Source organism: Rhipicephalus microplus, chromosome 3 (assembly GCF_043290135.1).
Source record: "Rhipicephalus microplus isolate Deutch F79 chromosome 3, USDA_Rmic, whole genome shotgun sequence".
In the NCBI taxonomy this organism is placed as follows: Eukaryota; Metazoa; Arthropoda; class Arachnida; order Ixodida; family Ixodidae; genus Rhipicephalus; species Rhipicephalus microplus.
The window spans coordinates 71,808,800-71,834,894 of record NC_134702.1 but is presented as its reverse complement, the minus strand read 5'-3'; the positions used below and the strand labels follow the sequence as shown (position 1 = coordinate 71,834,894).

At 46.0% G+C, this 26,095-nt stretch overlaps 1 protein-coding gene and 2 non-coding genes across 7 annotated transcripts in view; 2 read left to right on the top strand and 1 right to left on the bottom strand.

The window, feature by feature from the left end:
- The window catches only part of LOC119160983 (scoloptoxin SSD14-like), a 236,204-nt gene that overhangs the window by 183,344 nt on the left and 26,765 nt on the right, over positions 1-26,095 (top strand). For 2 of the 5 annotated variants that reach the window (XM_075889793.1, XM_075889792.1), the window contains one exon: positions 18,697-18,794. The exons of 2 other annotated variants lie outside the window; for them this stretch is intronic. In XM_075889793.1, coding sequence (XP_075745908.1) covers positions 18,706-18,794 — 89 coding nt within the window. In that variant the 5' untranslated portion in view covers positions 18,697-18,705. Of the gene's footprint in view, positions 1-7,835; positions 7,917-18,696; positions 18,795-26,095 lie in introns of those variants that run through there. One more of the 5 variants, XM_075889794.1, reaches the window with a different exon arrangement.
- On the top strand, positions 24,093-24,164 carry TRNAH-GUG (transfer RNA histidin (anticodon GUG)). The gene has a single exon. It is a non-coding gene; the product is annotated as a tRNA-His (tRNA).
- On the bottom strand, positions 24,660-24,732 carry TRNAK-CUU (transfer RNA methionine (anticodon CAU)). Its single transcript has one exon. It is a non-coding gene; the product is annotated as a tRNA-Lys (tRNA).

Below are 26,095 nucleotides of genomic sequence, written 5' to 3'. Positions count from 1 at the left end.
CAGTGTTTTTGTTAAGCGCTCTACATAAATGTTTATCGCATTCCGCCGCAATCGGCACGTGTCGTTGGGGGCCGGAAATCGAATCCACTTTATTGCGCTAGTTCACAACTAAGCAAATGCAACAGTTGATCATTCAGTCGATCATTGGTCTGATAGCGATCACTGATCAGTGATCTAGTGGCGAATGATCGTTACTGAGTAAGCGTAGAGATTAGGCAAGCTCTTCAGCTGCTTTACGGATGAAGAGAAGTTCTTGGCCTCCTTAGGGCTCGTTCCCTCCTTATATCTTTACATTTACGAACACTGGAAAAGCATCGCGCTTCCTCGTGTAAGACTTTATGCCAGACCGGATTTCTGGTGTGCACGTGCAGACTTATTTTAAGCTAAGGGACGTTCAGAGAATACAATTAGGAGGTACCGTTATAGACAGATGAAGCAACAACAGTTTCCGCAAGGAATATAGAGCACTGTTTCGGGCCGTGAACTGTGTGGTCGTGAACGATTGTTCAGCCTCACTTAAAGCAAGCAAGCCGAAACGATGATGACATCGAGAGTACTAGCGGAAAAAACTCCCAAGCATTTCCCCGAGGGTGAACATGGTTAAGTGCGAATGCACGGGGTGATGCTATGAGGGGGAGTAAAGTTAAAATTCGTTGGCGACGCTGATATCGGTGTCAGTAACGCGCCTTATATCCAGATGGTAGCGTTGCCTCCGGGACATCCATCGCACTACCCGCTCCCGACGGGAGACTGAGAGAGAAGGCGGGCGCGCGAGAGAGAGGGTTGCGCGCGCAGCTGCAGCGAGCGAGGAGAGCGGAGGAGCGAGCGAAGGGGGAAGGGGACTATCAGCATCGCGTCCGTGGCTTATTCGGTAGAGCGTCGCGCTGTGGCCCGCCAAGTCCTCTTTCCTTTAAAGATAGAGAGAAGACTGCGGACGCCGCCGACGACGGTGGATGGTTTGGGGTCGCTTATATAGTGTATTCACACTTAAAAAAAAACAACGAAAGTAAGTGATCACGTGTGAATATTCACACATTCGCCAACGTAAGTGCACCGTCAAGCTGCACGACATGCAGATTTTAGTAAACGACAAAGAGAAGCTAACGCGTGAACTTTCAGAAGACATCGCAATCGACGAAAGTGAACAATCTCGCATCAGCACACCTTTCGTACTACTAACAGAAATAGAAAATATGTGGAGCTAGTGAAACGGCCGCGAGCCCGCTATGAGCATGGCATATTGTCACGTTCTTACAAGACACGCGCGTCAGAATTATTATCTTTGCAGTAGTAATATATTTCGTCATCCACTGACATCACGTAACACCAAATTTTGTATATGTGGAGCTAGAGAAATGACCGCGAAAACATCATGAAGGGCCCAATGTACTGCATTGCAGCGTTGGCGCGCGCACACACTGGGCACAGTGACGGACGTTAGCAAAACGCGAGAACTCTATAGTCTGACGCCAGGCGCAACGAGCGTCCGTCGGCGCGGCCCGACGGCAACCGGCGCGAAGTGCGACATGTCGTAGGTGGCTAGATAGATAGATAGATAGCTAGATAGATAGATAGATAGATATATAGATAGATAGATGATAGATAGATAGATAGATAGATAGATAGATAGATAGATAGATAGATAGATAGATAGATACGCTCAAAGTCGCCGAAGCTCGCTAAGAAATTCTTCCCATTTAAATATATTGATGCACACAAACAACCAATTTGAAAATTAGTGGACAATCCATTTGCTGTCAAATGCTATGAAAAAAAAATGGCAGCATATCCATGGAGTGAATGATGGAGAGTGGGGCGAAGCATTCGTCCGTCGATTCGTTTTTGCTTCCGTCCGTCCATGCGTCCGTCTGTGTGACCGTCCATGCGTCCATCCGCCCGTCCGTTCGTGCGTCTGTTCTTGCATCCGTCCCTGCGTTCGTCCATGCATCCGCCCCTGCGTCCGTTCATGCGTCCATCCATTCATATGTCTGTGTGTCCGTTCGTCCATCTATTCAACACTCCAAGTACCACCATCTCGCATTTTTTCATCGCATATTCCCCATATAGAAGCACCGCCATCCAGCGGACATTCCAAGAACTAAATGAGAGGTGGCACACGCACACTTTCTTATTGCTTGCGCTTCGGGTATACTTCCGACCTTTAACCATCTAGAGTTCATGTTATATACTAGTTCACTGTATTCATGGCACTGCGGCCCAACGCTGCATCCGTGTTGCATCCGTGCCTACTGTTCTAATTCTCGACGTGTGTCTACCTTGTGTTCGCATAAACCAACTAAAGTTAAGTGATGTGTATAGGACAAGTGTTAAACGCTTTAGGGCACTGTGTACTCTGCTATGGGAGAGCGCAAAACCGTCCCACAGAAGGTGAAATGTGACTACGAGAACGGGCTTTCTGAGAAAGTTGCACTTCACGTCATTGCACTCAAACAGGAAAAAAAGGGGTATCTCTAATGTTTTTTGGTTAGTCCTACCTCGCCCAGTATATGACTCTTTTTAAAGATACACGTCAACTCTCTCTTGAGTTAAATGACCCTCCAACGAAAGTACAATGATTTCAAAATTGACGTAACGTGTGCCTTCAAACAAAGTAATATACTTGGCGAGTCATAAGCCATAAAGATAGTCAAAAAAGAAGTTTAAAAAACTGCCTGGCCAAGGAAATATACGGTAGGAAATGCTTGGTCATATAAACACACATACGGTTTTTATAATGTTGTTGCAAACCACGTCCAGCAACAACGATAACAGTTCTTTAGTAATCAAGTTCATCGGCATGCTATTGGCACACAGTATAGCTGTTTGCTTTTAGTCGGAGGGTCATTGTATCCGCTTGAGATAAGTATGCTAATGAGGGAGAGGTAAGCCGTGAGAAAAGGTTGTCAACCCGGAAGTTTCCATAAAGTGTGTGGCGCCCGTCTTTGAGATAAAGGTTGTTTTCGAACGAAATACCTAGTCCAAACGGGGAGATAAGGCGGATATCTGGAACGCCATAAACTTTCACGTAAATCATCGACAAACCCGCGCATATATATGAATCCGAGAAATAAAACGAAAGCGATGGTAGAAAAAAAGATGAACCGTTTTGAAAACTTGGTAGTACACTCGAACGTAAAACCAGTTTTCGATGCAACGTAAATGGGCACCTCACAGGTATACGAAAAAGAGCGTTTTGTGCGGACAGTGTCCAATCTGTCGGGGATCCTGCCTACGAATATGTTTCAAGCCAGGAAGGTCATGTATGTTTATGTTAGGAAGGTCATGTATGAATATGTTTCAAGCCAGGAAGCCTTCATGTGCGTGCGCACATGAAGGCTCTCTACTTCTCCGTTTAATTCACATACATGCCCCACCATAGTGGTTTAGTGGCCTAGGTACTCGGCTGCTGACCCGCAGGTCGCGGGTTCGAATCCCGGCTGCATTTCTGATGGAGGCGGAAATGTTGTAGGCCCGTGTGCTCAGATTTGGGTGCACGTTAAAGAACCCCAGGTGATCGAAATTTCCGGAGCCCTCCACTACGGCGTCTCTCATATGGTGGTTTTGAGACGTTAAACCCCACATACCAAAACATTATTCCACATACGTACCCTAAGATATAGCTGGCGTGGGAGCACAGTTGGTAGAGCATCAGACGTGTTAATCGAAGGTCGCAGGTTGGGATCCTTCCGTTGGCAAGTTATCTTCTCATCCATTTCTCTTTCTTCACATTTACAATACAATTATTTCTAACAAAACCTTTTTCGTGTCGCACGTAGCTGACTAGGTCTATGACGCTATCCATTGATGACCGGCCACGGCAAAAACCCGTCATATAGTCCGGGTAGATGTTGTGATGCTCCAGGAACCATTCTAGCCGTCCTAGTACCATCCTCTCCGTCACTTTGCCCAAGCAACTAGCCAGTACAATCGGGCGTAAGTGTCTCTGCGCTTCTTTATTTCTTGATGTTAAAGGGGCGTACGATAACGTCACACATGAAGCTGTCCTCACCACTCTCAACGAGGTAGGAGTGGGCGGTCGAATGTTTCAGTGGCTACGCAGCTATCTCTCTGAGCAATCCTTTTTTGTATTCCCCAGGGTGGCATACTTAGCCCTGTACTATTCAACCTGACGCTAATAGCGCTTAATGAGCATCTGCCAAGTACTGTCAGATTGTCAATGTACGCGGACGACATCTGCGTTTGGACGTCTGCAGTAACACGTCTACAGCTGCGAGCGCGAATTCAGAGAGCTGCCACTCAAGTTGCTATTTACCTCCGTCAACGAGGTCTGGAAATTTCCTCTGAGAAATGTGCGCTTGTGGCATTTACGCGCAAACCAATGCAGAAGTACAGCATTCTGATAAACAGCGAAAGGATACGTCACCCCCGATCATACAAGTTCCTAGGTGTTATCATTGACAGAGACCTCTCATAGAGTCCACATGTATCATACATGAAAAGGCGATTGGCAGGCATCTGTCATTTATTCAAGTTCTTCGCTGGAAGGAACTGGGGAATGTCCACAACTGCTATGTGGCGACTATATAGGATTCTTTTCCTTGGATTCCTTCGGTACAGCCTATACCTGCTGTCACGAGTCCCGTTAATTAGGGAGGTGATCGCCGGGCTAATTCCAAGGGCCGAAGTATCGGCCCCCCGAACCGCACCACGAAAGCGTGGACAATTTAGAAGTGGTCCTATTTGGCGCGCCAGCGGACGCCGGCTGTGGCCCAAAGAACAAGTCAGAGCCGAGAGTTGATAAACAAAACAAAATTATATTCTCAATTATGGCAGATCAAAACGATACACAAGTATGCACACTCGACAATAGTTGATTACAATGTGTCACCAATCAAACAATGTACTACACAGTACAATCAGCTACACTCGAAACAACGGACACAGACAACAATACGCACTACAATGCAGTCGCATGCATCGAACAACCAAGACACTTAAAGACTAAAGAGTTAGAAAACTTATTCAGTCCAAAGTTCTTAGAACAAAAGTCTGAATGATACTCTTCCGAGAACACTCACTCAAAGTCCAGTGTTGTTGTCGTTCCGCTGCCCCCGAAGTTTCTCTTCCAGGAAACCTCGCGTCTTCAATTAACCGCTCTCCAGGCTCCAAACTTCTTCGCCGGTAACGCGTCGGCTTCCCACACGCAGCTGTTGCCACGCGTCTTCGCTCGCTGGCGGTCGACACACACTCTTGCCTGTAGCTCGAGTCTTCACCCCTCAGGTGGAAATCCTCTTCTTCTCCTCCTTTGTCACTGAGGACAAAAGGCTTCGCCAAACCTTCGCCGAAGACACGGCGGAATAACCCCACGCACACTGGCGCTAACTTTCTTCTTCTCCTGATATCCCATCTCTGCTGCTCGGTTAAATACCTTCCGCGCGAGATTCCAGAAAATTCTCATCATTTCGTCGGCGCGATGCACCGCGAAGGCTGGGGGAAAGCGCGAGACGGTTCGACGGCCGTCCACGACAGATGACGCAACCCGGCATCACCACGCCCCTTTCCATCGACAAATTTCCAAGGCTTGCTCGGCCGCCGATGTGAGGAGGTTCGTCGGCCAACCCACGCTTCCGAGAGGGGAGAGGAACGAGCGCCCGGGGAGTCTTTGAATGCTTGTTTTCTTTATTTACCGTTGACCTCGAGGCGTCTCTCTGGCGCTTCGTCGCGAGAATTTGGTGGCGCGCCCTTTTTGAGCGCTCGTTTTGTGACACCTGCGTTAACCAACGCAAGTAAAACAAGCATACAAATGCTTCAAAGTGTCCAGGCTCAAGCACTCCGGATTTGTTTAGGCTTGCCCCAAAGTGCATCAACAGCGGCAACTATCGCCATCACAAGGAACTACCTCATCAAGACCCACATTAATGTTGAAGTGCTGAGGACACTTATACGACACCTTGCTCGATCTCCTCGACATCGCCTACCATTTTTAACAGTAGACCGACCATGCACATCTTATACTGCAAAACAGTGACCGCACATGGTGAGTCGATCCCAACTTCGTTCTCTCCTGCCGCTAGACCTGTGACCCGCCATGGTGTCTCGCTCAATCAATGATTAATATTAACATACCTGGTGTCCAGAAAAAGGCCAATTTGTCGTAACCGGCTCTTAAACAGCTCACACTACTTCTCTTGTATAAGAAATACCAAGACTCCACACATATATACACTGACGGATCGGTTCAGCCGGACAGCTCTATAGGAGCAATAGTGATACCAAGGTTGGCTACGACAATTGAATTCAAGACATCTCACGCAACAACATCAACGGCAGCAGAATTGGCAGCACTTCGTGCCGCGCTGCAATGTGTCGTTGATCAACCTACACGCAAGTTGACTATTTTCTGCGACTCGAAGGCGGCACTGCAGTCTCTACTATCAGCCTTACGCCGTGGACCACACGAGCAGCTGGTACTAGAGATAGCAGAGGTTATACACCACCTGACTGAGAAAGAGCACCCAATTACATTTCAGTGGTTACCCAATCACTGCGGAATCATCGGCAATTAACGGGCCGATCAAGCTGCCCGCTCAGCCCACACAGAAGATAATAAACTACGACTACCACTTTCTAGGACAGATGCTGCACGAAAGCTCCGCAGGCTTGCTCGCCGGCAAACCACATCAAAATGGAAACAGCCACACTTCAAGCATGCACGACTGTACTCGCTTGACCCTACGCTAGGTCTTCAAGTCCCGTAAAGGCTTTGCTGAGCAGACCAGACCCTGTTATTTAGGCTGTGGTTGGGCGTTGCGTTTACCAACGCCTACGCTTTCCGCATTAGGGTGGCCGACACCGCAGCCTGTGGCCACTGTGGCAAAGAAGAAACGATCCTACATATTCTTTGTGACTGCCTAGAGTATATTAAACAACGACTATGCCTTCGCACGGAACTCAGCAAATTAGATAATCAACCTCTGTCAGAGCAAGGAATTTTATAATATCGACAAGATGCAACTTCACAGAAGAAGGCTCTGAAAGCGCTACTACACTTTTTGCGATCGACCGGCCTTACTGAACGGTTGTAGCTAGGACGCCCTTCCTGTGTGTGTTTTCGTTTTCACATGAGTGCGCGTGCGTTTTTTTTTTCATCTACCCCCTCTTTTTTGCCCCTATTTCCCCGCCCCCAGTGCTGGGTAGCAAACCAGATGCCAATATCTGGTTAACCTCCCGGCCTTCCCCTTTTCTCTCTCTCTATATATATATCTCTCTCTCTCTAACAAAACCTCCTATGCTATCTTGGGCATTATTGTCTGTTAGTTGCCATTAATATCGTGTGCAAGAAAAGAAACGATCCCTTCAATTTACACTTGCTTACCTTCCCAAAGGACGGCATTACACGTTAACCTGGTGATATGCATGGCATACAAATTCAGATGTATCAGTTGAGTCACAAGAAATAGAAAATGCCCAAATTGAACCGACGCACAACGCGAAACGCGAGCGATATTTATTACACAGACAACAGCGAAGGTTGATGGAAGAACGAGAAGAACGTAAAATGTAAAGTATGATATTTGATATTGTCAGTTAGGACCAATATTATGCTTTCTACGACACAGAGAGAACAAAATTTCAAGCGGCTTAGGTTTCAAGTATATGTGCATACCGCAGCGAAAAAAAAAGTATAGGGCGCGTGTAAAAAGTAAAGACTGCCCACACGCGCTCGCAGTTCACAGCATGTGGCCTTTTCGAAACAGCGGCTTGTCCTTTTTCGCTCCTCGTATTTCTGTCGAGCAGCTGCCCAAGTGGCACGAGTTGCAGCCGAGCTTCGAAGCCGGCCACGTGACAGGACGAGGGCGCAACAACAGACGCCAGGCCAGTTAGCGTCGCTGTACTGTCGCACGCGGAGCCGTCCTTTTGCTCACGGCGGTCGCGTTATCGGCAGTCGAGTGCTCGTAAGTAGATGGAGTCCTTCCATTTTCATCTTCCTTTCTCGCTCATCAGGGCTCGAGCTCTGCTCGTGCTTTTGATACAGCCTGGCAGCTGCCCCTGTGCTATGCAAGCATACCAGCTTGGATTTGGACTCCGCCGGCTTCGCCCTTTCGTTGCGCTCGCGGAAACAGACGCATATGCCGTCAAAAGTTCTACGAAAGTTTGTCTGGTCAGTCACCATCATGATGTAGAGGCGGTCACTGACCAAGCCGAGGTAAAAAGCAAAAAACAAAAGAACACACACACAGCAACGTGTCGGGACCCATACGGGTTTCTTGTTCACACTAAGCCGGCGAAAGCCGTATGTCGATTTTTATGAGCATAAAAAACCGACGTTCGGCTCTTTGCTTCTTGTGTGAACAAAGAACCCGTATAGGTCCTGACACGTGATTTTTTTCATTTTGACTCTGTCAGTGACAGCATATAATACATCTTCAGACAAACAGAACAAGAGTGGATATAATGCCTGCCTCGAGCACAAATCTCTGTAGGCTGCCCTAAGGTTCTGGTTTTTAGTAAAAGGGGCTATGTGGATGTGCTCTCAGTGTAACTCACTATTGGTAGAGCTGGTTGTGATTGATTAGTTCGAAACGAGGGAGACGGTATGGAGTTTGTGTGTTATTCACTGTTCTCGTCCTATTTCGTGACGCTGCTTTCGAGTATCCTTGACCCAGGCTACACAAAACTAACGCACACTGAGGACGAAACGCCACTTGATATGCAGCGATGGGTACTGCACGGCTTGTGAGCGATGATCAAGAGCGAAAAGCGGCTGCGCTTGACAATGCACACGGAGCCTCACAAACCAGCGGAGGCTCGGTTCAGGGTACCCTTTAGTTTTTCAACCTATTACTGCAAAGTACAATTCGGCTTTAAACTACGGTATTAAGGGCACTGCGGAATTAAGGTCGGCAGTGGATTCTCAATAAATCTCCAAGGCTGAGCTAACCGTCGACAACGGCTTTAGGCATACTGCTGTGTAGAAAAAAAAAGGGGGGGGGGGGGCACACAAGAAGATGAAAGAATGTCGGTGCCTGATATCTGCGCAGGTTTATTGAAAAAAAAAAAAAAACACACTGATAGCCATCCGCTTTAGCACTGAGGATGCAATTAAATGCAGTCGAAGGGCGGATGTTCGTTTGCTGCATGTTCCTGAACAGACGCGCCAGTTGCTCACAAGGGAAGCCCAGTTGTCGTGGACGTCGGGACGCATTGCTTGCTTTTTATTTTCTTCTCTTTATTAAGTATGATATTTTATGTGCCGTGTTGCTGTAGATAAACGAGGGCTTTTCTGGATGTTGTTGTGCAGTTGTGACTGCAAACGATGACTCATGCTATAGAAATGATTACGCATGCGTATGACGGTGATATTTTGCACCATGGAAGAAGCGGGGAATTGACGTTGAATGAAGTGGTTTGTGCGTGCATAAAATTACAGACAGCACAAGGGAAAGAGGGAATTAATGCAAAAACAGAGACGTTAGCTAGTTCTTAGACAGGCTGGGTGCCCTGTGCTAGGAGAAGGGGGCCGAGGGGAACACAAGATAATGGATAAAAACACCACTAACTAAGAAAAAGTTATGCTGCAGAAGCTGGTAAAAGCGAGATCAGGCGATTGCTATGGCATTATTAATAATTCAGACTAGAAGAATGTGCGACTACTTTCAATTGTAATAAATACAAAGTTCAATGAGGTTCATTGCATGATTTAGACTGTGCTGGATTTCCGAACTGTGTTAGGGATCGAAAGAAACAAAACGGGCATGAGAGGGTTAGTTCTTGGAGATTTAATTGCTGACATTTATATAGTCATGTCTTTGGTGACTCCATGACACTTTATTACAACACCAACCACCGCAGTAACATGCTATTGGCTGCACATTTTTATTTATTCATTTGCCTTAGACAACCGCTTGTTTTCGAGGGTACGCAGGAGTTAGTGTTTCCGATATAAAAAAATTTTGGTGTTGCTTGTGGCAGCGACGACAACTCAAATATTGTCGAGCTGTAGTGGAGTATTCAGTAAGGACTATGATAGACCTTCTTGAGAGATAATTCATAGCTGATATTATAACATGGCTTCTGTGGTCTCAAGAACTTGGACAGCTGTTTCGGAGGGTACTTTCTAGAAGGCAATTATTGCTTGTCAGCTCAGTACTGCCGAGGGACGGCTTGGCAGATTTTGTAGGTGTCGTAAATTAAATTTATGCCCTACAAGGATGCATGCGTCGATGATACAATGCCGTTCACGTCTAAACACAAGAGATAAGAGATCGGCTCCGGGAAACAGGCGTTTGGTTTCACTTGCGTATATTAACACGAAAACAACAGACTATGCTGTGTGTGCGGCTCAAATAAGCAGCACGAATGCGTTAGACTTACAATATAGGCATGCCTAATATAAAATCAACTAGTGGGCATTCGAAGCCGCAGGCGTGTTAAAACGAAAACTTCCAGCAAGATTACATTGGGTTTCCAATCTTACTTCGAATAACAAACACCGCCACGAAGCGCAGCAACGAAATTTACCGGGTACAAGTTCGAAGATGAAATGCTTTTCAGAAATGCTTCTATTTTCCAATGAAATTGTTGGGAGTCCTTTAGGCGAAAAGCTGCATAGTACATCTTAAATATGCCTGAAGGCCCTCGCATGGCAGCAGTAATACTAAAACCAACATAAATACAGATTTTCAGCATATATCCAAATACAATACACCATTTTAATTGAAACAAGGAATTTGCAACTTGTTAAATAACACTAGTTATTTCCTAGTGTTAAAGAACATAGAATTGTAATACATATGTGAGATGTGACAATACATTGTGATACATCAGAAACAATAGTATTTACAACACTAAGAAAATCACTGCTATAAATATGACCATGATGCACAATATGATGATACTTTATATATTGAAACATTGAGCGCGAAGTAGATAATACAACGGAAAATGCAAAAATGTAATAACGATGTCTTTTATACGTTCATTCCGATTTACAAAAGTATTCTCTCCTTTGTTTGCGAGTCAAAGTATTTGGAATAAATCTTTCTCCTTCCACTTTATTTAAAAACGAAGGTAGGCTATGTCGTAGTAACTGCATAAGATAATTTGTGCGTCTGAATGGTACTACCCACCTGTCTCAAAGATCAAAGGTCGAAGTCATGTACGTGGTTGCGAACAGCTGTAGTTGCATGCACCTTTACTCGGCATGCAGATAAAGCTTATAGCGAGAGCATGGTAGATGCAAATATCCTTCATGATGGTTATCTAGTTTACGCTTTATTCTGTGCAGAAGAACGTTCTCGCAAATGCACGCGCACGTGACCATGCTTCGGGTGCACACATCACGCTCTATTTTCGTATAAAATTGGCACTCGTTCTCTTTCAGCTAGCCAAGACGTTAATCACGTGATTCGTTATGCATAGTTTCGTGGCATGTAGAAGGCGTGCAGTTCATCTTTGTGCCTGAACTCAGTTAGAAGTAAATGCCCTACTTTGAATCTCGCTGTTTATACTCGGAGTGGGACATTACAACCACGTGCGCATTGCGACAACGATCTTTTCGCCCACCACTAATTGAATGCCTCGGTGGAATTAGGAGGAGAGCTTACGGACATATGCATGATAATGAATATTTCGGAGAGGCTCTTTTGGTAGCGAGAATATTCTACGATTACAATTCTTTTTTTGAAGACTGAATCAGGCACGATACGCGAGGCGCGAGCATGCACAGTGGGTGGGCACACATCGCCGGAAACGCATCATGCGTGATATCGTGCGACTAAGCAATTTATTTTCACAGACATGAATACCACTTGTTTGTTTAAAAAAGTGTTTAGAGATTCGGAGTACTTCGTACTATACTATGGGAGAGCTGAAAGCCGACCCGTGATCCTCGCACTTGGCGAGGCCGTATCGACAAAAATTAGGGCTCCGAAAGAGCACAAGAATAGCAGCGTTCAGCTCACAAACTGTTACTGCTGAAAGAAGCGCGCAAATATATGCTTGCATAGATAGAAATAGGAAAGTTTATTGCATACTATAGTAACAGCACTTCAGGCGAGTGCAACCGCCTTGTGTAACAAAACCACTTGAGTGGCACGCAGAAACAAAATAACAATCACACGATTCAACTTACAGCACTGCAATACTCTCACAGATCACGAATCACTAAAGAAAACAAAGAGAAAAGTAAACACAACAAGCACTAAGTTTGAAGAGAGTCACATAATATTGTGACGAGAAGCCATATTTTTTTGTCCTTGCCAGTAAGTTCTGATTGATATATGGGGTTTAACGTCCCAAAACCACTACATGATTATGAGAGACGCCGTAGTGGAGGGCTCCGGAAATTTCGACCACCTGGGGTTCTTTAACGTGCACCTAAATCTAAGCACACGGGCCTACAACATTTCCGCCTCCATCGGAAATGCAGCCGCCGCAGCCGGTATTTGAACCCGCGCCCTGCGGGTCAGCAGCCGAGTACCATAGCCACTAGACCACCGCGGCGGGGCTGCCAGTAAGTTCTAAAACGACAGTAAAGGAAATTTAATATTACCATTCCGCACTCAAAAAAAAAAATGGCAGCATATCGATGGAGTGAATGATGGAGAGTGGGTAGAAGCATTCGTCCGTCCATTCGTTCTTGATTCCGTCCGTTCATGCGTCCGTCTGTGTGACCATTCCTTCGTCCATCTGCCCGTCCGTGCGTGCGTCTGTTCGTGCGTCCGTCCCCGCGTTCGTTCATGCATCCGCCCCTGCGTCCGTTCATGCATCCATCCATGCATCTGTCTGTGTGTCTGTTCGTCCATCTATTCAACACTCTAAGTACCACCATCTCGCATCTTTTCATCATATATTGCCCATACAGAAGCACCGCTATCCAGCGGACATTCCAAGGACTAAACAAGAGGTGGCACACGCACACTTCGTTACGGCTTGCGCTTCGGGTCTACTTCCCACCTTTAACCCCCTCGAGTTCATGGTATATACTAGTTCACTGTATTCATGGCACTGTGGCCCAGTGCTCGCTAAACTTTTCTAAAACCAAGGAGGTTACGCCCAGCGAGTATAACGTAGCAACATTTTTCCTGTCAGATAGTGCTCAATGTACATGAAAATGGCTGCTAATGGGAAATGAGAGACAGGAGAATTTGGCTTTTACTTTCTTCCAGCTTGCGCTTCGTATCTATTTCCCACCTTTAACCACATCGAGTTCATTCATGGTATATACTAGTTCATTGTATTCGTGGCACTGTGGCTCAGCGCTCGCTAAACCTTTCTAAAACTAAGGAGGTTACACTCAGCGAGTATAACGTAGCAACCCTTTCTTGTCAGATAGTGCTGAATGTACATGCCAATGGCTGCTAATGGGGATCGCAGCGTGCGCGTTAACTAAAAGCCGGATGCTCCTTTCTCTGATTCCCCATTAGCAGCCATTGGCATGTACAGTGAGCACTATTTTTTATTGTTCAACAACGCACAGAAGAAACCTCTCACCGGCACCACCTTGGAGGTCAAATGTTATACTTGTTACATACTAAAACGGCTATGAGAGACGAACAAAAGCTTCGCCCCTAAAAAAAAAAAAAAACGTGTGTGCATCTTTTGGTGACAGCTTCTTCACCCCGTGTTTCAATCTGTTCGGTAAGGTACCGAGCCATGGTCAGTGTAATCTTATATATGTAACGCTGGGTATGAAGCTCGTTGGGGTCGTCGACGTGCATACAGCGCCGACGCCACAAGACCAACATCGCGACGTAAAGTACGAGTTGCTCGAATAAGCCCCCTTCTGCGCTGTCCGCCCGAAGGAACTGAGACTCCGAATTGACGACGCACGACGTGCCTACCACATGCCTTTGGCAGCCACGCATTCAAACTTCGTATGGCGGATCGTTTCTTTTTTGCCGCAGTTAGGGCAGTGATTATTGGGAACGACTAGGTCACCCTAGGAACGACGCCTCACTGTGATAGTTTCCGACAAATGGGCAACGCGTCCCACCGCTGCAGCCAATCAAATTATATAACGAGTTCGGGTACGTGGTTGTTTTGCCAAATCTTCCACTTGCTGGGCCTTCATCTCTGTTTTTCTCATCAGTAACAGAGCAACCGATCAGACAGTTGAAGGGGTACCGTTATTGAAACTTAACGCAGCGTATCGTAGGGGCTTTAATGTTCTCACATGTCCCGCAACCCAGCTCACACTTTTCAGTAGTTAAATTTAAAAAAGTTTAATTTATTCACATAAACACATCATATCGTTTATGAGGATAAATAATATTAAGATGCGACTATGGCGCTTTTATCCTACATTGAACTTAGCACTCGAAATTTCAACGAGCATTGTATCATTGTCTGGCTTGAAGCTATCTTCAAGAGCTGAACGGTGTTCTTTCCTAGCGACCACTAGTCACCCTCTGGTGCACCATAGAGCTTGTTTGTGACCAAGGAAAGAGAGAGAGAGAAAAAACTTCTATTTTGAAACCCAAGTCCGGGTCAGAGCTCTAAGGTGAGGCTTTACAAACGCTTTACTGACCTCCCCTAAGATTTGTCTACGAGAAGGTTGTTTCGCCCAGATTCGCGACCCAGGCCTTTCATGTAAGTATGTTAGAGTAAAGTGATTGGCGTTGTGATGTATTGGCTCAAGAACAGTGCCAGTATGGTTGGAATAGTGTTTGTACTGAACCTCACACTTGGCAATGAACTGTAATCGGGGCCTGTTGTATTTTGCGCAGTGTAAAATATTTCAGCAGGGTATGTGCTTGTGCTTGCATCAAGAGCACGGTTTCTTTTCCATAGCCTCGGACAGTCTAGGGAGCTCTCTTCGGGCTATCCGGAGAGATTTCGAGCGGGCCCTTTTTTCTTATGGCTTTCTGCGTAGTCCATTGTCGGCAGATAACTATCAGGTGAACCCTGGGAAGTATGTGAACACCAAGATATCAAGGCCTCATCGTGAGTCCGGGAGTTCCCCAAGGAAGAAGAGTGACCTGGCGTCCACGATAGGTGGACTAGTATAGCGAGGTTATGATGTCCATGAGTAGCTAGCTCAGCTAGTATTCTTGTCGGTAGTTAGTTCTGGAGTAAGGTTGTCTGCGAGTGTGTTCTGATCATGAGTTTTTGAAAGACGTGCTCATGCTGAGTGATGGCTTGTGTTGTGGCGAGTATATTTTGACTACGTGGGTCCATTATTGCTGTGACTGTGTTTCCGGCTAAAAAGCTGGCGTCGGCGTGGTAGGAGGTTGGATCAGTTTGCAGTGGTCGGCAGCGTGATTGGCGTCTTGCAACAGATCTTTCAATGTGCATTTGCTTCGGTATTGGTACAGCGTCAATATAAGGAATTGAGTCCCATGGAGGAGCTAGTGGTGGTACAGGGGTCACACTGGTGGTACTTGGCCCCAGAAGTTCCAGTAAGCTCCGGCCTTGGTTGGAAGTTGTCAGGTGATGTGTTTGACTTTCTTGGTGCATAACTAAGTCTTTCGCTCAAGTCGTTCGATATAGCTATCGCATCCACGAAAGCACTTGGTGTATAGATTGTCACCCGAAGGGTTACACGCGTGATGGCTCGAAGGAGGTTGTTCAGTTTGCGGAGTTAGGTTGCGGTGAGGTGCTTGTATGAAAAGCTGTACATAATCTTGGTATATACATGACCAAGGAGGTTGTCTATGAATTACGACGAATCTGAGCAACTAATGACCGTACAAACAGAAGGATCAGTGCTTCGTATTGATAGTGATTTAATTATGACAAAAATCTTAGATGCCTCCTCAAACGCGAAAAGTGACCGTCAGCGTCGGTACGATTGATGATGAAAATTATCATGTGATGACATTATCATGACGTCACAGCTCACCGAAAATTTGTTGCGTCACAATCACGTCACTCTGATGCCACCTAACGCGAAGCCACATGATTACGTCGTCACATGATATATCGGTTTGTTAAAGTAGGGTTGATCCCGGAGGCTTTTAAAAACTACTTGAGATACAGGAAGCTCCCAACTCCACTAATCGCGGAGGTAGAGCAAAGCTAAAGTTGCATTTTGGGGGAGGGGGAGATTAGTATGATGGAATGGGAAGAAAAATGTGGCTTTCTCCTTCGAATCATATTTTAGGCAGATGCATCAGAGACCGCGTGACACTATGTATCAACAAGCTGCATACTCACTAGGTTTTTGTGGCATGAGTACTGGCCACACCATTGATTATGTTTCAAGCCTATCCTGTCGGGCATTTACTTATGGTTTTCCAATTGTTTATAAAAAGTCATCACAAAATGGCAGCCGCTGGTTCTGCTTCCAGTTAACAGTTGTATTGGACACATATGATATCAGAGCATGGGCATACTTAAGGTAAAGACTAATTAACTGCCAAGATAAAAAAAAGTTAATAGAATCTGTGCGCTGTAAGATTATGAGCTAGTGGGATCATTGCGCGTGACACCTGGCGGAGCTAACCTTAACCACGCAATTCTTTCCACGTGGCATCTGAGATGCGTTTCCGCGAACGGGAACGAAACGAATGGCTCTAGTTCAAGGGGATATTTACATATTAGACGACTGATCAAACGAGAAAAGTGACCCTCGGTGATGGCATCAACACTAGTGGTGCATCTGTACAATCAGAGATCACGGCTTGATGATTAAATCTCGTGATTTCACATATTAGCAAAATTTATCACTTCGCTATGATGTCACATCACTTCATAGTGGCGTCAAGGGACGGCATCATCACAGGAAAGCATCGCACGGTCAAAGGTGTGTCACTCGAATGACGCTCGAAGAACGGAAGAGTTCAGGCAGTTTCATGTGGCAAGTCGCGCTCCAGTCCAGGAAAAAAAATGCCGCCTTCATCTTCTACGGAGGGGAACTCCAGCAAATAAATGCGTCGCAGAGTGGTGGGGGTATCATGTGAATGTTGCGTAATTAGGTGTGGCTTAAAGGAATGCGTAGTCGTTGTTTTGTGTTAATTTTTCTTATTTATTGAATGAAGGGGAAGCGTTGCCTTCAATGAGTGGTGAAATGCTGATGTGCGATCCAGTGCCTTCATGTACGGGGTGGCCAGTGAATGGTTGCGCAGGTCGCGCAGTCGGTTTTTACAAGCAGACTCTGCCTGCGTTGGCCTTGCGAGGCGCGAGAGAGGGGGGGATGCAAACAGCTGGCACGAGACGCAAGCATACGGCACAGTATACGCGAGGCCCGAGCATGGGCAATGGGGGTGTGGACATTGCCGCCGGCGCACGACGTGTGACATCGTGCAACTAAGAAACGCACCGCTTTTAAAACAGAACAGCCAAACACTTTCATGCATGCAATGCAGCACTCTCGCAAGCTATGATATTGCATTGAATAAACTTTTATTTCGTCCTCTAAAACACAGATCATTGCGAAATGCCTAAATAGTTTAGGTACGCTGTTCGACGCTATATGTGCAATACGACCTGCCAAAGTTTTGGAGGGGCCGATGCACTGACCCTGTCTTGAGATATTTTCACCTCTACTGAAAGCATTATAAAAGCTGCGAACTCACGTAATGCCGTTGAAACTTGCCGAAGGCAGATTTACGTATAAGCTCAATCGTGGCTGGTGGAACGAGTCGTGCAACTTCTCGGAAGGCACTGAAAAGTTGTGCGACGCGGCTATCCGCGCAACCAAATGAATGCCCAAAGGTCCGGTCAAAGAGCACCGGCTATGAAATGCTGCTTTACGCTGGAAAAAGGTTTACAAAGTTTGCCTATGACGCACCGCATGTGTGAAAAATGAGAGAGAGAGAGAGATAGATGCAATAAAAAAATAAAATAGCACGCTTATGTAGGGTCAACTCACAAGTGATAATTGTGCTGGCACTGAACACGGTAAAAGCAACGGGATCGCTTTCATGGGTGAACAGCCCGTTATATTAATTTATGAGAGAGGACGAAGTGGAGGGCTCCAGATATTTTGATGATTTGGTGTTCTTTAACGTGGACCTTAATGTAAATACGCAGGCCTTTAGGATTCCGGATCTTTCGAAATACGGCTGCCACGGCGAGAATTCGATCTGGCGACGTTTCGGGTCAGCAGTCGAACACCATAACTATATTCTGGTACACTATAACCATAACCAATAGACCATTTTGGCGGGTTTGTGCGGTTAAACAGGGCACTGCACATTTATTTACATCAAACTTAGGACGTGTTATAAAGTCGCAGCTGTAAATAGCTGGTATACCATCTTGGTTTATTGCACAGTTAGAAATGATCAAAGCCGAACGTAATTACAGGTTACACCATAAATAGTTTGACCACAGAATATTCTGTGAACTACTGATGGTGTGGTATGTGTGAATTTTTACTACTGCATGACATTTTTAAAATTTCTGAATGCCTAAGATGCTGAACTTTCAAAGGTGCGTTGGTATTCAAGCACTATATCCACTAGTATACCTTTACAGGACTGCCTGGCTTATCACAGATAGCGTGGATATTAGTCAGAATTCTGTTGCTTTTTTTCAGCGAAATCGTGATAGGAACTTGAGGAATAGCCTCGTTATTACCACTCCAGGGCATATAGTGCTGGCAATTCGCAGTTTTTTTGCCATTCTCTGGCGTCGAAACGGAGGTTCTAATTTTATTTGCTTGCCATGGTATATTTTCTCATTTACTTTTTTCAACGTCGTGCATTATAGTCCTGCTGTGAGGTATATAGCGCGCTTTGACTGAGAGCACCCATAACTTTTGTTTCTTCTTTCCTCTGGTGGAGACAGTGGTCTACCATGTTCCTTCCAAGGTATCGCGGTGACCAGGAAACGACTTACGAGCCACTTTTCCCCGAGGATGACAAGACAGGGAGACCTACGCCCAAGTATATATTTCACGAACTCGATAACCTATAGTGTTGTATCTACGCTGTCACTATAGGAGTCCGCGCATGTCGTGGTTGCTTCTGAAGCATAAAAATATACAATACGCTGAGTGATTATCAATGGTGCAGAGGGCCACGAAGCACTGGTGCGGATTATAGATAAGCGACGTCTGTCAGCTGATAACCCATGGAGGACACAAACGGTCGAACTAATGTGTGCATTCGATATGAATCACGAAGTCCCACCAATCAATCGGTCTGAGTTTCAATTCAAATTTGTAATATTTTTCTTGGGCCCAGAAGTAGCTTTGTTTGAAAGGGTTGATGTGATATCTCAGCGAAGTTTGTAAGCATAGAGAAAAGATCAATGTTCTTTGTGCAAAATTAGCGTACACACACATACACGTTATAGAGTGCTCAAGACAGTGGTGAAAGACGTACAAAGCACATGACCGCAAACTGCTAACAAGTGTGTTGTTAGTTTGGGCTGATGTGTTTCGTATGTCTTTCTTTGCTGGTCTGAGTTATTTTTGGTTTTTTCGTAAAGCTTGCGCAACAAAGGTTCATATTGTGTAATTGACCAGCCCATTGTCTAGTTCTTGTTAAGAAAAAAAAAACAACCCCACTACTCATGGAAACAAGCTGATCATTGATTCTTTTACTTAGCTGTCAAGCATACTAAAAGCGCAATCGCAAATTATATGCGGAGGCATCATATATGATGAAGATGTACCGAATACTCCACCTGCAGTAATGATGGGCGTATTGTGCCGCGTTGAAATATTGTCATTATGACAAGTGGCGACTACAATCACATTAAAACGCGTTGCAACTGCTCGAAAGCGCTACCCTGTGAGCCTTTCGTGCTGAAGTTCGCCCTTCAAAGCACTTGAGGTGCCTCACTCGGCTCTTAGAAACATGCATTCACAGTACGAGGTTTAAAGGTGTTTATAGTCCCGAAGTTAGTAAGACGGGTTTATATAAGTATTCAAGTATTCAAGCAATGAAACGAAAGCGGTAGCAACTATGCGGAAAACTACAAACAATATGTTTATGCTAAGGACAATGCCTTGCGGATACGGTGCTCTTATAGACAGTTTTTAGCAGCTAGTTTGTCTTTGCAAAACGAGATGGCGCCACCGCACGGAAGCGCCATGGCCTTCTCGGCGGTGCGGCCGTGATGTGGCGTGTGGTGGACGTTGCCCTGCAGCCTACGGCGTGAAACGGTGGTGGTACTGATTCTTGAAGAAGGGAAAGACACCTAATTTCTGTCAGCCATAAGGCGACACGGCGCAGTGCCTAAGAGAAAAAAAAAATGACCTCGTATCTGCATGTTACACTGCAAATGTCGTCGAAAGACGGTAGTCTTTTGTGTGGAGATAGTGAAAAAAAAAAAAAACGTTTATTTGATGTTCTGCGCAAGAAAATCGGTGAATGCTATTCTGGAGGCGCTGCGTTAGAGTGCCTCAAGTTTACAGCAGAGGCGAACGAGCCTATCGAATCACGTCACACGTGAGACATGAGCGCCATCTGGCAGTCATCTTGGTAAAAGGAAGCGCGTGGCGTGTGCGCCCGTCTCAGAGGTGATAAAGTGTAGAATGCAAGGCGACGGGCAGATGCCACCAACGTGTCGTCTTAGCTAAAGTTACTGTATAGGCTACCTTTAGGTAGCAGAGTTCCGCCAAGGTACGTTATCTTGGGTTCAAATGTCCTGCGGGAAAGCCACTCACGACCCGCGTGGAAGCAGCGCTCGTGCTTCACAGTACAAACGTCGCTTTTTTAAACACGAAAGTCTTTCTTAGGGAACTTCGACGCAAAACTTTTGGTCTGTCTTTCGGTCTGTACATTTGTATGTTTGTCCGCCCTTACCGGTTCACCAAACGTCACCAGACGACGTTCCAAACGGCCTACCCCATCCGCAGCGGCCACCAATATTGCTCACGATTCAGCGTTCATACTTGTGTGACTTTCAATTAAAAAGCCATTATTACGCTTATCTGAGGCACAATAACAACACGCCAATATTTTGTATGTTTGTCTTTTACTAGAAAAGACATACATAAGTAATTTTAAGGACCGTAGTGTTTATTACGCTGCGCTGACCATGCAACGCTTGCACGAAACAAGTGTTTTCAACGCTTTACTAAGACGACCCGGCGGTGACACCTATCCGTCGCCTTACGTTCTATACCTTATCATAACCGAGACGGGCGCGCACGCTTCGTTTTCGAAGATAACTGCCAGATCGCGCTCATGTATCACGTGTGACGCGGCTTGATGCGCTCGTTCGCCTCCGCTGCACGCTCGAGGCACTCTAACATAGCACCTCCAGAATATCACTCACCGATTTTTTTTTTGCGCAGAACATCAAATAAATGTTATGTCCACTCTCTATAGATGCAAGACTATCGTCTTTCGACGATCTTTGCAGTGTAACATGCAGATACGGTGTCGTTTTTATTTTTTCGCTTTTTTGTTTTTCCTGAGGGCCTACACCGGCAGGAAGCATCTAGGCTGTGGAAAGGCAATAGAAAACTAAAGGAACCCCCCCCCCCCCCCTAAAAAAATACATTTACAATGTGGTGTGTGCAGAACGTGGACGAGGAAGCCTCCGACGCTAGAGGCGCCGGCCTTTACAGGCGGCGATATGCTGAAAGAGGAGGGGGCAGCACCACCATTGAGACACGTCCACCGTTTCTGTGGGACGCGCCCAGTGCCTGTAAAGGACGCACCCAGTGTTCGTGATGGACGCACTCGGTGTGTGTGCGAAGGGCACTTGCACGCTCATAACACTGAGAAGCAACGGTGTCATTTGCGTAGTGTTGGCTTCTCCGCAGCGCATTGGAACCACCCATGAGCACGTGATGGCGCGCGACCAATAGCGTTGTTGGAATCTCCAAAAGCCGGGTGAGCGGTGCCCAGAAAACAGTAGCGTAACTCTGCTACCTAAAGGTAGCATATAAAGTAACTCTAGTGTTAACAAAGCGTTGAAAATACTTCCCTTTTGGTGCAAGCATTGCATTTTCAGCGCAGCGTGATAAACGCTACTGTTCTTAGAATTACTTATGTATGCTTTTTTCAGTATAAAAGTACACATACAGAATATTGACGTGTTGTTATGGTGCCTCAGATATGCGTAACGATTGCTTTTTAATTGACAATCGCAAATGTATAAACGCAGAAACTTGAGCAATATTGGTGGGCGCTGCGAATGGGGTTGGCCGTTTGGGGTATTGTTAATAAGGGTGGACAAACAGACTAATCTACAGGCAGACAGATAGACCAAAATTTTTGCGTCGTAGGTCCCCAAGAAAGACTATCCCCTTTAAAAGAGAGAAACGGGCAGCACGGACTATGCACTGTGCCCACTTTGCTGGCCATCAACCCAGGAATGGCGGGGGCAAATCGGCCGGCCATTGGCGGCGACGGTGAAGAAGTGGAAAGAAGGCCATTAGAACACGCGTTCAAACGTGACAGCACCCGTTCACCGCTGCGAAAAAAAAAATGGCAGAATATCCACGGAGTGAATGATCGAGAGCGGGGCGAAGACTTCGTCCGTTCATTCGTTCTTGTTTCCGTCCGTCCATGCGTCCGTCAGTGTGACCGTCCATGCGTCCATCAGCCCGTCCGTGCGTGCGTCTTTTCGTGCGTCCGTCCCTGCGTTTGTCCATGCAGCCGCCCCTGCGTCCGTTCATGCGTCCATCAATGCATCTGTCTATGTGTCCGTTCGTCCATCTATTCAACACTCCAAGTACCACCATCTCGCATCTTTTCATCATATATTCCCCATATAGAAGCACCGCCATCCAGCGGACATTCCAAGGACTAAACGAGAGGTGGCACACGCACACTTTCTTACGGCTTGCGCTTCGGGTCTACTTCCCACCTTCAACCACCTTGAGTTCATGGTATATAGTAGTTCACTGTATTCATGGCACTGCGGCCCAATGCTCGCTAAACCTTTCTAAAACCAAGGAGGTTACGCCCAGCGAGTATAACGTAGCGACCTTTTCCTGTCAGATAGTGCTCAATGTACATGCCAGTGGCTGCTAATGTGAAATAAGAGACAGGAGGATTCAGCTTTTAATTTCTTACTGCTTGCGCTTCGTATCTGCTTCCCCCCTTTAACCACCTCGAATTCATTCATGGTATATACTAGTTCATTGTATTCATGGCCCTGCGGGTCAACGCTCGCTAAACCTTTCTAAAACTAAGGAGGTTACACCCAGCGAGTATAATGTAGCAACCCTTTCTTGTCTGATAGTGCTCAATGTACATGCCAATGGCTGCTAATGGGGATCGCAGCGTGCGCGTTGATTAAAAACCGAATGCTCCTGTCTCTCATTCCCCATTAGCAGCCATTGGCATGTACATTGAGCACTATTTTTTATTGTTAAACAACGCACAGAAGAAATCTCTCCCCGGCACCACCTTGGAGGTCAAATGTTATACCTATTTCGGGTATGTGCCACTGGTGGCTACGTACTACGAGGGACGCACAAGCCACGCCATAAGGAGCTTCGCCCCTAAAAGAAGTTGGCTTTCACGTTTTAGTCGGCTAGGCTTCGCGAAGGACTGATTACAGGGTACACAAAACACAGAGCGAGTGTTCTTTTTCTTTTTTGGTAACCAGACTTTCGTAACGTCTTCCTACCTGGTGATAGTTATAGCGCGAGAACAGAACGACGACACAGAGACAAGAAGGACACGAAGGACAAGAAGGACACAGAGACAAGAAGGACACACTTCTTGTCTCTGTGTCGTCGTTCTGTTCTCGCGCTATAACTATCGTGATGTAATACCAACTAGCCCGAGCTGCCACACTTCTAAGTCTTCCTGCCGGTAGCGCATCGCGAAGGCAACATAAACCAGCAAGCCCATTTCGCCTTACTGCCTTCCTTTGAGTCGTGCGAAGCCCGTGAGTTTTTCACTGTCCTGGAAGTGGTGGGTTCGTTTCACGCGACAACGCCAACGTTTTGATGAGAGCAAACTACAAATGCGATCGCGTACACAGAACTAGGCTCTCGTTTGAAAAATACGCATGAAAATTACCCGTAGATAGCTCAGAGGCAGCGGAGCCGCAACGTTCGAATAGACGAAACGGGTGCACAATGCCAACACAGTGTGTCCTTTGCTCGGAGAGTTTTCGTCAGTTGCTTTTCTCTCTCTCTCTCTCTCTCCCTCTCTCTCTCCTTTCTCTCCCTGGCACACATTCACGGTGATCTAGTTTTACATCGGTGGTGTTGCTCCGAGGAACGTGTCACTTTTTTTCTACTCGAAGAGCCGTCCAGCCGGGCAGCCGTGATCGTATAGTGGTTAGTACCTTGCGTTGTGGCCGCAATAACCCAGGTTCGAATCCTGGTCACGGCAAATTTTTTTGTCAACTTTTTTTTTTGTTCATATGTCGGTATATGCTTTACATGCAGTGTAAGCAATGATAGCTTTAGTCCGTATCCTGGATCGCTTGATTTATCGTACCTCGTGCGCCATGGGTCAGGGGAAAGTGGTGGTGGAGGCTTGGTTCGAGGAAAGTTGGCACCCCGCCTTCTTACCCCTCTGCTGACGCGAGCGTTTACGATGGGCTAAAGGTCAAATTATTATTATTATTATTATTATTATTATTATTATTATTATGTTGACGTCGTCGTCGTCGTGGTTGTTGTTGTTGTTGATTATGATGATGATGATGTTGATTATGAACTAGCATGGTGATAAGAAATGCCGTGGGGGGGGGGACGAACACGAATTGTTTGCCAGAAGAAAACAAGGGCGATCAAACCGTTACTGCACCAATGATTGCGTGTTCTGTGCTTTTGAACATTCTTTAAGAAAAAAAAAGAAAAGTTAATGTGAACAAAAAAAATGCGCCCAACGTGGGGCTCGAACCCACGACCCTGAGATTAAGAGTCTCATGCTCTACCGACTGAGCTAGCCGGGCGGTATTTATCGGTGGTGAGTAATTGTGTACTTAAAAAAAAAAAGCGTAGGTAACAATTCAGAGTGCCAGGTACTCTGTTATGGGATAGCATAAAGCCATCCCGTCGGACTCGCAGAGATCCCAAAATTAATATCAGCAGTTCCCCTGTCAGCTGAAAGTGGACACGTGCTCGTGGCATACTCTGCTGCCAGTCGCCGGAAGATTCATTCAAGCTATTCTTTTACTTCACGCACCGCGTTCCTCCCACCTGCCGTCTCTGTCTCTCCCTTCTGTCCCCCACTTCTTTCTTTCTTCCTTTCTTTCTTTTTCTTTCTTTATTTCCTTCTTTCTTTTCGTTTCTTTCTTTCTTTGTTTCTCTCTTTCTTTTTCTTTCCTTCTTACTTTTCCTTACTTTCTTATTCTTTCTTTCTTTTTCTTTCTTATTCTTTCTTTCTTTTTCTTTCTTTTTCTTTCTTGCCTAACCGATACGTTCTAACACTCGTGGCTTTGGCTGACTGTGCCAGGCAAAACGGCTGAACCTCGGCACCGTGCCAGCCGTCAGTACAAATACACACGTTCGAGGCTTCGGAATGCTCGCACCTTGCGTGCATTGCCACTGTGCGCCGTGAAACCCTTGCGACATCAGCAACGCCATGTCGCAATGTTTTTAGCACAGGCAGCTTTCAATCACGCTCGACCAAATGAATGAATGATCACACTCAACGCAAAATTCTTCAGTGACAGAAGCTTCAAGAGTGATTTCAGACATATCCTAGGCCATGATCTAGGTACGTATTAATTTGCACGTCACTCACAGTTTCGGACGCACACAAACTCGTGATAAAGAGCTGGTGTTCATTATAGCTAACCAACGCTTTCATTTTTCACTGCCGCCTGATGTGTCACCGTCCAGAACGGGTTTGAAAAATGGAAATTACTGCCTTCTCAAATCTGCGGTGTGAACTTCCGGGTCTTCTTCTGTGCCGCTCCTCTGATCTTAGATAACTTTTTTCTTATTGGGTCAGTTCACCCCATTCGCATATTTAACGAGCGTGTGTGTTCTCAGAAAACTCACAAATAGTGGACATCAATTACTCTTGTAGAGAACATTTCTGCGGAACACAACATGCACAGACACACAAAATTGTTAGGAAAAGATTTCTATACATTCCGTGTTGTTTATTCTGGCATTCACACTCCGCGTGGGTCCTCATGTTGTACCTCCTGTTGATTACGCATATTTTCTAATCACTGAAATGTCTTGTTTTAAATGCGAAGCGTTTCTTAGCGGTCTTCGGCGATTTTGAGCGTATCTATCTATCTATCTATCTATCTATCTATCTATCTATCTATCTATCTATCTATCTATCTATCTATCTATCTA